The sequence below is a fragment of the Lepisosteus oculatus genome, chromosome 6, assembly GCF_040954835.1.
Source record: "Lepisosteus oculatus isolate fLepOcu1 chromosome 6, fLepOcu1.hap2, whole genome shotgun sequence".
Classification (NCBI taxonomy): Eukaryota; Metazoa; Chordata; class Actinopteri; order Semionotiformes; family Lepisosteidae; genus Lepisosteus; species Lepisosteus oculatus.
The window spans coordinates 25,945,270-25,959,776 of NC_090701.1; the positions used below are offsets into that span (position 1 = coordinate 25,945,270).

General features: G+C 37.9%; 1 protein-coding gene across 2 annotated transcripts; it reads right to left on the reverse strand.

Moving 5' to 3' along the window:
• Positions 1-406: 406 nt before the first annotated feature.
• Positions 407-12,562, reverse strand: LOC102686622 (V-type proton ATPase subunit d 2). Of its 2 annotated transcripts, XM_006634285.2 has the most exons (8): positions 12,376-12,562; positions 9,333-9,504; positions 8,904-9,082; positions 8,642-8,721; positions 6,229-6,306; positions 4,464-4,640; positions 3,024-3,101; positions 407-1,188 (listed from the first exon to the last, which is right to left on the reverse strand). In XM_006634285.2, exons 1-8 carry the CDS (start codon positions 12,503-12,505, stop codon positions 1,027-1,029), a joined length of 1,056 nt encoding a protein of 351 aa, XP_006634348.1. In that variant the 5' UTR covers positions 12,506-12,562; the 3' UTR covers positions 407-1,026. The 2 variants fall into 2 exon arrangements, with proteins under 2 accessions (XP_006634348.1, XP_015209842.1); XM_015354356.1 differs by lacking the exon at positions 6,229-6,306.
• Positions 12,563-14,507: the final 1,945 nt, after the last annotated feature.

Below are 14,507 nucleotides of genomic sequence, written 5' to 3' on the forward strand. Positions count from 1 at the left end.
TGAAGGACTACGTTGGAGAAAGCGCTGAGGTTTGAAAGAAGTGAGGCCAGTTGGAAAAGACCACAGAATTGGGGATGCAGATGACAGGCTGACAGGAGCAGGGCTGCTGGGAAACAGGCAGATGGTACGGACTGACAGGAATGGGGCTGCCGGGAAACAGGCAGATAGGTACAGGCTGGCTGAAACAGTACACCACTGGACCAGTGCTGACACTGAAAGACAGTCACTGTGGAAGGGTTTTGTATCAGGATTCATGGTCTTCTAGTTGACAGAAAGGAAGGTGTCTCATAGCAGGTGTAAATAGGCTATGTGGAGGCTATGAAATAGACCAGGCCCTGTATGGTGAATCATAAGGCCCAGATGTGCCCAGGCCTAGAAAAGCTACACCCCTTTTTTAGATGTGTGCTCTTTGCTTTTCAACACAACCTCAGTGCAACACTAAGTACTAAGTACTGTAAATAAAATGTTTTTTATACATAATAATGCATTTTTTCCCCACAGTGACAGAATCCAGCCCAGCTCAGGATAAATAACAGCCTAAACAAACATGGGACAGACATGCAACACTCCACACACGAGTCTTCCATGTTTTTCTACAGTGTAACACTACTACAGTGTAACAGAGTTTGTGATGAACTCGGTTCATTTATTAAAATGAATGTCTCGGGTATTTTATATTATGTTCCATTAAGATAGCTCCAACACGTATTTTTGGATGTACAGCAAAAATTTAAATGGACAGTAAAAGCATTCACAGAATTTGCATCCAGCTTCTCCACACACAATTGAAAGTTTAAAGTTGTCTATAAAATAAAAAGTGGAATAAATGAAAAGGACATTCTAAACACACTATTTGTATTGTATATGTATTATGTCCATCTACAAAATATGTGCTGCATTTTGTATATCCTTGTTCTGAAAGTGTGTTATTAAGTTCACAGTGAAAGACAAATTAAATATATTGATGTCTGTAGGTTAATACACAATTGCTAAGCTATTGGTTGCCTTTCTGTCCTGTTTGTTAATTTAGAAAATGGGGATGTAGTTGTGAATCTTGCTTTTCTGTCTCTGTGCAATGCATTCTGCAATCCACACGATGTTCCTGTGTTCTTGTTCTTTCAACTTCACGTAAGCGTAGAACACCCCAAAGTGGAACTGGTTCAAGAAAGCCAGGGTATTCAACTTTACCTAAAGGAGACAGGAATTAAAAGCACATCATGTGATTGCCTAAAGAAGACAGGCATTAAAAGCACATCACATGGTTAAACAAAGAACTGCAACTTTCTCCACTCTGTCACAATATTACCTCTTAGTTGTTACAACCAGTTACAATGTGCCAGTCTTAACTGAATTTTGCATCTTACCTTCAAAAGCAGGTCTCTATTTGTACACTTTTAAAAGAGCTTTTACAGCTGCTGTTTAATACCGTTTCTATCTGCAAGTCACTCACATTTCACTTTTTCTCTTTTTTATCATCAGTAAAAAAAATTCTCCAGAAAACCACAAAAAATATCACATAGGCTACATCTTTCAAAATGGTCATTTAAACTCACTAAAAGCAGGTTGAAGGTTCTTATTTCTTTTGCAGTATTAGGAAACAGTCTTCTGTAAGAAATCAGTGCTAAAATTAATGGGATAGAAATATATTTAAATCAAATCAAAGAGATTCTGTTTCATTAGACTTTGCATTTACCATAGATCTCATTAGAAATCGAAACATAAGTCATCTGTTTTCTTTAATCGTTGAGCTCCAGATATGTGATCTGAATCATGAATAAGTCCTCAGTGTTGTACCAGATCTCCTGACACAAAGGAGTAGTCATTAAAACTCATGGATCAGAGCTACAGCTCGCAGCACAGAGTCACTGATCATATTCAATCCACTTGGCAATTTTCTAGGCAGCTTCAGCATTTTTGAATTGAAGCCAGATCTCAGGATCATCATAAAGAAAGCCAAGAGACCCAGGGCTGTGGTAAAGCCTTTATTATATTATTAGAGGAGACCATTGGCCATTTTGCCCATCTAGTCCATCTGGTAATTAATAGATAATTGATCCAAGGATCTCTTCTAGTTGCTTATTGAAAGAAACCAGAGTATCAGATTTAACTATATATAATTATATAACTAATATAATTATTAGTGTCCTAATAATTATTAGGTCAGCACTACCCATCAGAGCATTTCCAGGAACGTGGGAAGAAGCAGCTACAGGTATGGAGAACCTAGATGAAGAGCCCTTGTAGTATCTCGTCCTTGTAATAACTTATCTCTACATTGTAGCCAAGGATATGAAAGGTAATGTGTGCACTTTCTATATGCAATCATGTTAACATTTGCAACAGAGAACAGAAAGGCACATTTCATGAAAAATAGTAAGTTAAAGGCTGATGAGGTACCTCTACTTCCAGTGTAATTACAATGAAATTTTGCAGGGCGTAGGTTTTCACCAATTGCAAAAAAGAGGTATTTAGAGGTCAATATTTCAGATTGTGTCATATTTCCTGGCACCACTCTAGTACTGTCACTTTAAGGGAACATTTTACTCACAGAACTACCACAGCTTCCTTCTCTTTGACAACTTGCTAACTTAGCTTAGCTCAGCAGCATTATTTCGCTCAAACCACCATTTCATAAAATAGAATAACTCTCTTTACTGTTAAATCTTAATACATTTGTGTATTTATATACCATGTATTCATGTATTATTTTAATGATGGATTCCTAACTAGATTTCATTGAAGAACATAGGAATGTAATGCATAGTACCATATGTATAAATGGTGTAGCTCATTCCTGTGACTTACTGTCACTAACGGACTATGCTCTTATGATACTTCTTCCCACTTGTGAAGCAACACTGAAACATTCTAGTACTTAATTAGTGCTAGGTTAGTATTTTCTGTGGTTGTTTTACAGTATGCCCCTGTTACAGTACATGCACCCTTGACCAGATGAAACTGTAAATTGCTTTGGATAAAAGCTTCTACCAAATGAAGAGATTTCAACGTAAATATGGACTTACTTCATGCACAAAGAACTTGTCCTCTAGTGTCTTCTCAATAGAACCTGGCTCGGATCCCTCAAAAATCAGTTTATATTCCTGTGTTAATCCAAGTAGAGATAATCTTAAATTAATCAGAGAAAATGGCTATTTTCTGCTACTTTTCCTCTCCTTCCACATCTGTGGTAACTTGTTTTAATGACGTTACTATCATTTCCTTTCCTCAACATGGTCAGCTCATGCTAAATGTTTTGGCAGAACTCTAAAGCTTTGCTGTAACAAAGTGAGAATTAATGGATTTCCTTCAAGGTATGTTGTATCAATAACATATTGATTTTGCGGTTACAAAATTATTCACATGTTTTCATGCTTTGGACTAAATGAAAGTAAATATTCATTATGAGCCACTTGGATCATTTATCTTAAAACATTTTCAAAATTTTTGCTGACTCCTACAGATTGCAAGAATGCAAAAATGCTCTTGTATGTAATATTAAGGTATTTTGTAAGATTGTATTACTCTTTCTTTCCTGATAAAGCCAAACACAGTACAGCGAAACAATATGAGTAAACCTATTATTCTTTTTGCTCAGATTGTTTGCTATGTTAAGAAGATGTTCTCCCAATTCAAATTAGTCAGGATTTATGGCCAGAGAAATAAAGTAAGTATTGCACCTTGGAGACATCTGCTAAGGACTCCTAGTAGCACTCATTTTCTTCTGAAGACATCTCCTCTTTCAACATCATTTTTTACAATAACCAGATATTGTAAGTACTGTAGACTGAGCAGGAGCATGCAAAAGTTTATTTATTATAAGACAGCTCTTGGTCCTGGTGAAGCTCAAGGCAACCAGAAGCTCGTTCAGAAGCACTGGGAATAGCACTAGATTGAAAACCCATGACTGATCTTATCCTGCACAGCAAATGATAGTGCATCGCAGGGCCACAGACAAAGGGACAATTTAGAACAGCCAATAAAACCTATGCAACATGAGTGTGAGTGGTAGGAGGAAACCAAAAATGACCCACAAGAATACAGGGAGAACATGTAACTCCACACAGAAGGTGCTGGAGGAAATAATCAAGTTCAGCACAATGTGGGGATCTATGAGACAGCAATGCTAACTGCTGCGCCACTGTGCCAACCCTAACCAGAAACAAAATGTGATAATTGCACTACCTGTACAGTGCAGCAGAACAGGTAAAAGGCAGGAAAATATAGATAACTTCAGCTGTTTCTCAATTGGGCTGCATGGCAAAATAAAGTATTATTGAGCTGCCTTTTACAAAAGAAACAAATGGCTGAAATAAAAAGCTACAGGAAGTGTCATGAAGTAAGTTGTAGATTGGGTAACTTCAGTTTGGTTGCTCTTCTCTCCAGACAACTGTATCTTTAACATAAAGATTATACTTTAATCATTAAAGTTTTGCGAAAAAAGCCTTTGGGAAAAAAGAGCTCACAACAAAGTAATCTGCCACAGCTTTCACTTGCTGGTAGTCCTCTGCTTTGGCCAGCATGCTGAGACCCTGGGGATAGAGCTTCCCACAGGATGGGTACAACTTCCTCCTCTCATCCTGGCTGAGGTCTGTGCCAAAGGAATTCACTGTGATGATAAAAGCCCTCCGGTCAGCTTCAAACTGCGAAAGAGGGGAACAAACATACAGAACTATCTGTCCACCTACTGTACATGTGGGTAAAGGTACAGTACCTTGGATGAGGTATCACATGGGAAAATAAAAGGTTAGTGTTGAAAAGCAGACAGAAGAAAAATTCAGTCCAGTACTCAATGGCTATTAAGAAATAATGAAGTTATTTATCTCTTTTACAAAAGTTTTTATATAATGATAGCAGTTGTCTTTGCTTACAAAGATGAATTTTAAGGCATAGACTGACAGAGACTTAACAACAGTCCAAAGCTGAGGTACAACCAACGTTCTTGATGGCTGTCAAACACTTCACTGTGGGTGCTAGAGAAAAGATCTCCTATTTCTCACATAATGAGAGCATTACTGGATCGTATTATAGTGTATTCCAACTTCCATTTTGCTTCAAGCTTAAAAAAACATAATTGCCTGGCAGAAACTGGATAGCATTGTGATTTGCTCCTCAGCTATGAATGTTGTAGAACACAGAAGGGAAACATCAATTAGGACCTTCCATTGAAATATCTCACTGACAGGAGGATGCAAAGTCTAATGATCAAGGTACAGGAGTGCCCTACTGAAACTCCAACTGTACCACTGACTCACCATACTGTATAGCTCCCAGTATGGCTCTGACAAGTCTAAATTACTTCTTACTCATGCAATAAAACGGTTTTTTTTAAAGTCCAAAACCAGAGCAGTTCATCAGGCCAGACCTCATCCTGGTTTCTGGGGCATTAAGAGAGCCTGTGACTGGTCCATCTCATGGATTTCTCACCAGCAATGCTGGTTCCCATGTACATTCACTTGGGTAGATGGGGGCAAGTGAGGTAAAGTACCTCACTCAAGATACAACAGCAGCACCTGCAGCAGGGACCAGAACCCACAACCAACCACACAACCCTCTCTACCTAAAAGTAAAATAAAATAGTTGGTGCTGATTTGTTCATTTCCCCCCAGTTTCACAATTAACACTGTGGTTGTAGGTATTACTGTCTGATATTTTTAATTCTGGCATGGCGCTGCACATTGGCGAGCAGATAACTGCATCACACACAAAAAAAAACAATCAATTTTTAATAACTACTTTGTCCAATGCAAGGTCACAGTGAACTGGAGCTTAGTCTAGCAGACAATGGGTACAAGACAGGATACCCTGGACAGGATTCCAGAACATGCACACAACATACACAGGCAATTTAGAGATGAAAGTTACTTCACTCAGCATGTCTGTCTGGAGAGGAAGCCAGAGCTCTAAAGAGAAGCCTCACACACAGCCATATAGAGAATAGGCAGACTCTAGACAGAAGGTGCCCAATGCCAGTATCAAACCCAAAACTCAAGAGTGATGATCAACATCTGAAAGCCTTGTTATAGCTGCACATTCATTCCCATTTCCATGTTTCCTATACATGTTTAAACTCCTGCATCTCAGTGAATTGGGTGTTTTTAAAAAGAGAGTTCACTAAAATTGGGACCAAACTTTTACCAAAAATGAAGGATTTATTATCTCTTAATTGATATCAGATTCTGAAAAACTGACAGAAGATTCTGAAAGATTGATATCAGATTCTAAACTTACCTCTAGGATGGGACACATTATGTCTTGTGTTGCCCCGCCTTCCTCTCTACAGAACTTGTAGAATGACTCTAAATAAGACTTTCAAAAGAGAACATCATTACAAAGTGTTATGTTGTTGCTTGACTATTTGCAAAGGTTTTGGTGTGTCTGGCAGTCGTGATGTCCATCTGGTCCCAGTGATAGCAGGGAGCTCTGCAAGTCAATGGGTAATGCATTCAATTTCTTAGACTGACCTATTTGTTCTGCCACAGTATTAGCCTTTGATGAAAAAAATATCAACAAAGGGAAAACACAAAAGGTGGAAATTCATTTGAATTTTAAGAGTTTTCAGCTGGTGATCTTTACTAAATAACTGACAGAATCAGCCATAATACTGCTTCATCTGGAGGAAGATAATAGGCAGAATTTCGGACATAAGAAATTTGTATGACTCCAAAATCGCTTCAATTTTGTGTGAAACAGTGTTTTTGAATTTTGAATGAAACAATCAATGACCACTCTTGATGTGCTCTAGTACATTTGTTACTTATTGAAGAAACTGAGGTGTCTGAAGAATCAAGCTTCTTAAAACAATAGTCAAACATCTAGCTAGTGTCAACATTTGTAGTTCTCAGGTGCTCCAAAGCAAGAAAGGAAATTAAGAGTTTACTTCATTCACACTGAGGAAAGGAAAAGTCTGGTTTACCTTGGTTAATTACGTTCTGAGTAAACAATTAAGAGTCATCAACATAGGATGAAGGTCCTTGTTTCGATCAGATTTAAGTATTTGAACCTTGTTAAGAGAACTTGCTATTCTATTTTTTTCAGGAAACTAAAGGTTTCAGTACAGCAAATCCCTAGATAAAAAACGAGATAGGGAATGAATGGGAGATACAAGTATATTTCCTATTCACTTTGTAGCATCTGGATTTATAGAAAGTGATTTAACCCTACTGTAGGTTGTATTCTATTAGGTGCAGAAAGCAGATTTATCTCTATTTTGGGGCCTGTTAGGTGTTATATACTGTAGGATTTCAATACTTGGTAGGTGTCTTGGGTTTTTCTGATTGGTTAGGGTAGGCCTTTGAAGATGTCTTGTCTGTAAATAGTTTAATTGTTTTATGTTTATGTGTTGTGTCATTATTAATAAATATTTGTTTACCTATGTGTACCTTATATGCCGGCAGCTATATCACCCTGCAACTCACAACTGACAACCCACTGAAGCTCAGAAGGTGTGAGCTTGGTCAGTACTGGATGGGAAACCTCCTGGGAAAAACTAAGGGTGCTGCTGGAAGAGGTGTTAGTGGGGCCAGCAGGGGGCACTCGCCCTGCCGTCTGTGTGGGTCCTAATGCCCCTGAATCTCTATAGTCATTAAAAATCCCTGGGCGTTTTTTAAAAAGAGTAGTGGTGTTACTCCGGTATCCTGGCCAAATTTCCCATTGGCCTTTACCAATCATGGCCTCCTAATAATCCCCATCTATGAATTGGCTTCATCACCGTGTTCTCCTCCCCACTGATAGCTGGTGTGTGGTGAGTGTACTGGCGCACTACGGCTGCCGTCATCCAGGTAGGCTGTTCATTGGAGTTGGAGGGGAGTCCCCACTACCTGTAAAGCTCTTTGAATGGAGAGTCCAGAAAAGCCCATTAATGGTTGACATCCCTCCCCTAGAGGGCGCTCCATTTTACTCCTATCAAATAGTTCCCTGTGATCATTTATACTGTATGTGTTCCAGGTGTGCCTTGTTGTGTCTCCCCCTATTTATTCTTAGCTCCTCCAGGGCTCAGGGCTCAACATTAGGGTAAGGAAGTCATGAGGCCCACCTAGCACTAGGGTGCCCTACAGCCGTCTCCTGAGGGCATACAGTAAGCCTCATCCCCGACACCTCCTGCTTCCTGAGCCCAGGGTCTAGAGGATCTCGCCCCGTCACCCTTGGACCTCCATGTTTTGTCTGTTCGTGTTTTCCCCCTTCCTGGGGATTTTAACCTTTTCACGTCTCAGGATGGATCTCTTGCTAATGGACTCATGGACTGTGCCCTGACCTGCCTTTGGACCTGCTTGGATTTGGACACCACTCTTTGTATTCCCATCTCCTGCCTCCTCCGGCTCTTACCGCATCGCATAGGGTCTACTACAGAACCCGATACAGATGGCAAAACCCTGTCCACAACAAGCGGACACTATATAAGTGTAAGGAATTATTACCTTATTACTCTTTTCACTAAAGCTGTGCCAAAGAACAAAGGTAATCAGGTGCCGCTAATTACAACAACTGCTCAGGTGTTTTCTTGACACAATCTTTACAATTTGGAGGTTATGATTATTTTAAATATTAATTAACCTTTAACTCAGTCTGTTTCTGGTATTTCTCTGTTTTTGAAACCCAGTTGTAACATTATACAAAACAACAGTGGAGGAATAAAGTACAATACCTTATACAGTTTGTTTCTGATAATCTCAGCATTCATTTCATCCAGGTCATTCTCCGATAAAGTGTCTTGGAAAAACTGAGCTGAAATGAAAATAAATCACCCAAGAAAGAAACAAGTTCTTACTGTTATCAAATAAGAGAAATTCAGTGATTTTGTACTGTATTAAAATTGCAACACTATCAATTCTATTGTTTGTCATGTCTTAATGAAGGTGTAATTTAAGACAACGAATTGGACTGCAGGAATGGCTCCCGGGTTTTACCTAAAGGGGTGTCAATCAAAATCGCATTGAAGAGTTCAGCCGGGCTCTGTGCAATGCTGACTGCTTCCATCTGCTCAAAATGGCCCAGAGGATGGCACTTTGGGAGTAGTTCTGAAACTGACCGCTGCCGCAGGGAGCCAGTGATGAGCAGAATGACGTTGTCGATCATATAACTGTAGCTAAAGCCAATGAGAACAAAAAAATGATTAACTGTAACTATCTGGCAAGATAGCAACACTAAAGGATCAGGTCTATTTTAACTGTTCATTGGTCTATTGCAGTTGCAATTAAGATGCAAACTGACATGCCTGTGTTTAAGGTGGATTTAAGTACAATGTTACAATCTCTTTTTCTTCAAAGGCAGCAGGATTAGAAATTCCCATATACCAGTTGAATGGGAAGGAACTAGCAGCTAAATGTTACACTCACGTGATGTAGCTGAGGAAGGTGGACAGCGGTTCTAAGGATTGTGATCTGAGGTGGCAAAACTCTGTCAGCAACCTTTTCTTCAGCTTGTCATCAATCACAGACACAGTCAGCTCACCACTTTCACTGGCTAGAAAGTTGCCGTAGTCTGTGCTTTGCAGGTGCGATTTCAAATCTAAAACAAAAAACAGCTTGAAAGCTTATTTTCTTCAGGTAAGAAAATGCCAAAATCAACACCCAAATAATCACTTACAACCCCCTAATTCTGTAATCCTCCCATGGTCCTGCAGAGCTAGAGCCCAGCAGTACTTTAAAGGAAGTTGATTAAGTCAACAGCTCTCAAGTTTGAATGAAATCCAAGTCCTGTGATTCTCCAGGAGCAGGAGTGAGGAGCTATTTATTTAATTAGAGGGAGATGTACAGTACATTTCATTGATCTTAGACAAAGGGTGTCAGACTTACTTCCTGGACTACCTAGTGTCTGTTCCAAATTGCATAGTGTGCAAGCTCTCATTTGCATGGTATGTCTGATTATTTAATTAACTGCGTTATTAAAATACGTAGACATGTAGTACTTATAAGTTGGCTGGGCGGTGTTTTACAATTGCACCTAAATAATGAAAATCGTTTTTCAGCAACCAACTGTAAAAGGCGCTGTGTTTTTTTTACAACGGTTGTGACTGTGACAAGTTATTCCCTAAACTGGCTTTATTTCATTTTGTCGGTGTTGTCCAAGTCCCGAGTCTTCCAAGAGAAATAATTCTCCCTCCCTCATCCCTACTACACCCAACCGAGCGTTATTTCATAATCAGACGTCAGACAAGCGAACTAATTTTGTTAAATATGAGGATTTCGTTTCACTCAAATCTTTATTTTTTAAAAAAAAAAAGCAATATCGGCTACCTTTAACTTACAGAGAAGCAAGCAAACCGAAACTCCGAGCGAACGATAACAGGATTGAAGACTTTACTATTTCTCAGAAAAGCTATAGTACTAGCGTTCACTTTTGCCAATTCAGCCAATATTTTTTCATAGAAAATAAAAAAATACTAGTCCCAAGCAATTTGTTGTTTTTTTTTTCTGTCTTTGAGTCTGGCAAATGATTACGGCTTTCTACCCAGGGTGCTCTTATAAGACTTAAGGAGACATCCGTGAACAGCAATGACAACTCCCCGTGAGGAATTCGTAAATTCTATCGAAGCAATTAGACAGCTATATTGTTTACGCTGTCGTTGACACCCTCTTGTGACTCATGGCGGTATTGTCACACTTTAGTAAACAGTATCCACAGTAAATAAGGTCTTACCCTAGTGCATGTACATTTTTGACATAATTTACAATTTAAGAGTAATCCTCCTATTTTTGATATTACGTTTCAAATTGACTATTTTTCTTAACTATACCAGAATCTAGCTTGTTGATATAAATTATAAAGAGCAGTGGTACAGATCACTGGTACTATTTACTGTACATCATCCGGTTGACCATTATTCCCTTATCTCTTCTCAATCAAATACATGCATTTCTTTAAATACCTACAGTACTTCATAACATTTGAGAAATAATATCTTTATGATGAACAAACTTTCCTCAACATTTTCCTTTTATTTTAAATCAAATGGTTTGTTCCATCACTGCTGTTGGTTGTTCAAAGAACTCATAACAATTTAAGTAACAAAGACTTGCCTTTTCCTTGTCAACTGTTCATTGCCATCCTAATGCCATACAGATTATCCTTCAGATGAATTCTAACAATCATGTCCATAACCATGCCTGCAGTAAAAGTCAGACTTAGTCTCCAATTGATTCAATATTTTGCTTTTTAATGAATGTGTGCTACTGTACATTCATATTACCTTTGTAATAAATGACTCTTGGAAGTTAATGAGTGGCATTGCTTAGTTTCCTTCCTATAGTTGGCAGAAATAGGTGTTGAGTGCTTCTATATACAATAAAAATAAGAATACGAATAAAGCAATTACGATTAAAATAATAAAAAATATATTTTTATGTGGTAAAACCTAAAAATCAACCCTTTATTTCATGGAAAACCAGCACAATTGACAAGATACATGATTTATATGCTGATTTAGATAATGTTTTTAATATATGAGAACTATTTAAGACAGAATTTCGTCTTAACTCTGAAGCATCCTGTCAGTTTTTCCTTGGGAAACACCTGTGTGAAAAATTCATTTAATAGATTGGTCATTCTCTTTCCTTGTCTAAATCCTTTTATAAAATGCAAGGAATCTTGTTTTGTCCTTTAATCCAATAGAAAGAGTTAATTGTGCAAGGCTTGTCTGTTTCTAATTTTTCCCTAGATTGAAAAGTCTATCTGATGGTGAACATTCAGACAAACCGTACTGTAGCCCATGACTAAGCAGTCATACTGTGCTTCTTAATAAAAATGGAAGTTCCTCTTTCCCTCTGTAAATAAATCAATTTAATTTGTTGGTCATTTCAAGCAATAACTTTAAGCTTTCATTATTTTGGTTCTTTCTCCATACTGAGAGTGTTACTTTTAAAGCTATTCCATGTTTTTTCCTCTTGGACAAAGAACAATTAGTTTTACTTTGGCACTCTGAACCAAGAAATAGAAAAATATTTCAAATACCGTGTAATTGATTAACATAAATGTGCAAATGTAAGCTAACATTGAAATACCTTTGAATGATCTTATGTCAATATGTCAATTGGTTTTCTGTAGTCAAATATCCATTTAAAAACAAACTAAATGCTCTTAAAATGTCATGTATTATTTTGAGTGAGTGATTGAATCGTATTCTCTTTTTGGGATAAAGCAATTAATTATGAATAATGTATGCAGATATTAGTTTTGCCACTTCTAATGCTTCATATATGGCACATCACAAACAAGCTTCTTCATCAATTAAGACACAAACTGATTTTGCCATTGCAGTCAACTACATTTATCATCTAATCATTTTTTATCATCTAATCAACTGAGACTCTTGGGTACAGATTACTGTCTTTATGCTTATATCTTTTCTGCCTGTTCCTTGTTTTTAGACTTTTCTCTTACCTTCTAGAGTCTCACACTGAGCCAGGTTCTGATAATCTGCCTGTTTTAGGATTCCAGCCTTAAATCCTCTGACCAGGCCCTCCAGATACCCACTGTCCACATTGAAGTTAAGTTCTGAGCAACCAGTCATCTTGTAGTGGGTAGTTTTCTTCACTGATCCACAGTGCTTTAGCGGCTGTCTGCTTGCTGGTTTCCTTAATCTAAACCCTCTGTCACTCCCTTCTTTGTCATTTCTCACAGCACCACTGATCACCTGATGTCTTATTCTGCTTTCCAAAAAGTCATTCCTATAAAACATTTGCTATTAATAACCATGTGTCATTTTTAGTCATGCTTACCAATGCATTTGAGAGGCTTAATGGTTCCTTTAAGGAATTACTTGTTCAATCTACTTTGTTTAGGAAAAAGTATCTAATCTCTTTCTTATATCAATGGTTAACACAAAATTGAGGTTTAGAATTATTTATAAATTTTAATTAAAGTAAAAATATGCTGTCTTAGTTAATCTAAATTGTCCCTGTCCATACAGTATGTGCTCTGTGATAGACAAGTGTTTTCCTTGATTCCTGCTGCAGACACAATTTGAAAAACATATTAAAATCATTATTGGAAAAGACAAAAGGTTTGAAAGCATGAAAATCAATATAAAATATAGGAATTTTCTGATGTAAGAGGCATTATATTTCTGACAATAAACACTGCTTTAACATAATGATAAACTAATACCTTTATCTTCTACCAGCAATTCATCAGCTCCAGCAGGGGGAGCACAAACGTCCTTTCCGAGCTGATTTTTGTATGGCTTTTTTCATTGTATCAGCCCTACCAGGAAAAGGTCAAATACAAGGTCCTCATTTAAAGTGCAATGTCCTGGACAACAGCCTTGCTCAATTACTTTTATTTGCTTGTGCCACATGTCTGGCTCAACTTTTCTTCCCTTCTTCCATTTGAATCGTGACTGGGATAGTGGCAATAACAGAATAGTTTCAGCCTCAAGGTGTTGAACACATGGAAGTGAATTTATACAGAATGTCATTGAAAACACATTTGGCACACATTATAAGACACGCAAGCATATCTGAAATGTTTTTAATAAAGCAGTCATTTTATAAATCAGTAAGAAATATTTTTAACATTTTTACATGATCTCAATGCACTTTCTGTTCTCAATTGAAATCAGCAGGTAGACATGTTGCTAAGCCAAACAGTTACAGAGGCGATCAAAACTCTCAATCATGGCTCTGTAAAACTGTATTAGAATTAGTTGAAAGACACCAAGGTTTTTCAGTTGGCACCAAAAGTACATTCTCTGCCGTGCTTTCTTTGTGATACTGGGGATGTTCATGTCCCATTTAAGGGTATTTAAGATCATCATTCCCAAAGACTTAAAGGACTCCACCACACACACATCTAGATCATTGATTACCAGGGGAAACAGGTTTCAGAGAATGTTTCTGGAAATCAACCACCATGTTCACTGTTTAAAGGGTGTTCACCCCCAGGTGGTTGTTAGCAGACCATGGAACCAAGCTACTCACCTCCCTCCTGTACGTAGTCTCATCCTGATTAGTGCTGAACCCTACAGGGTCATCCTCAAACTGAATTAGTTTGACTGAAAAGTCACTGGTGTACAAGGAATTGAGTAACAGGGAAAACACACATTCTTGGTCCCACTGGCAGATGGAAAGCAGAACATCGAACTGTAACAAATTATTGTAAAAGTGTTCTAGAATGATAGTATTAAATGCAGAACTAAAATCTGCAAAAATAATTATTGCATGCATGCCTGAGGATTACAGATGTTGCAAAATATAGTAAAAGCCCATGTTAACAGCATCAACTGACTTGTTGGCCCTTTATGCAAACTGTAGAGGATCTAAATGTCAATCTGCAATAAATTTTAGATCATGCCTAAAGTATCATGCCTTCAAAAGTCTTCATTATGATGGATTAAGAGATACTGGCCTATAGTCATGAATACAAGCTATTTTGTCCTTCTCTGGTAAAGGAACAATAATGCAAGATTTAAAGCAGGCGGGGATCTTACACTGATCTAGAGACTGAGAGGAGGCTGAAGAGGAGCAGAGCAAGCTGAAAAGTCAGTGTTGTCATAGCACTGAGAGCAATGAGGT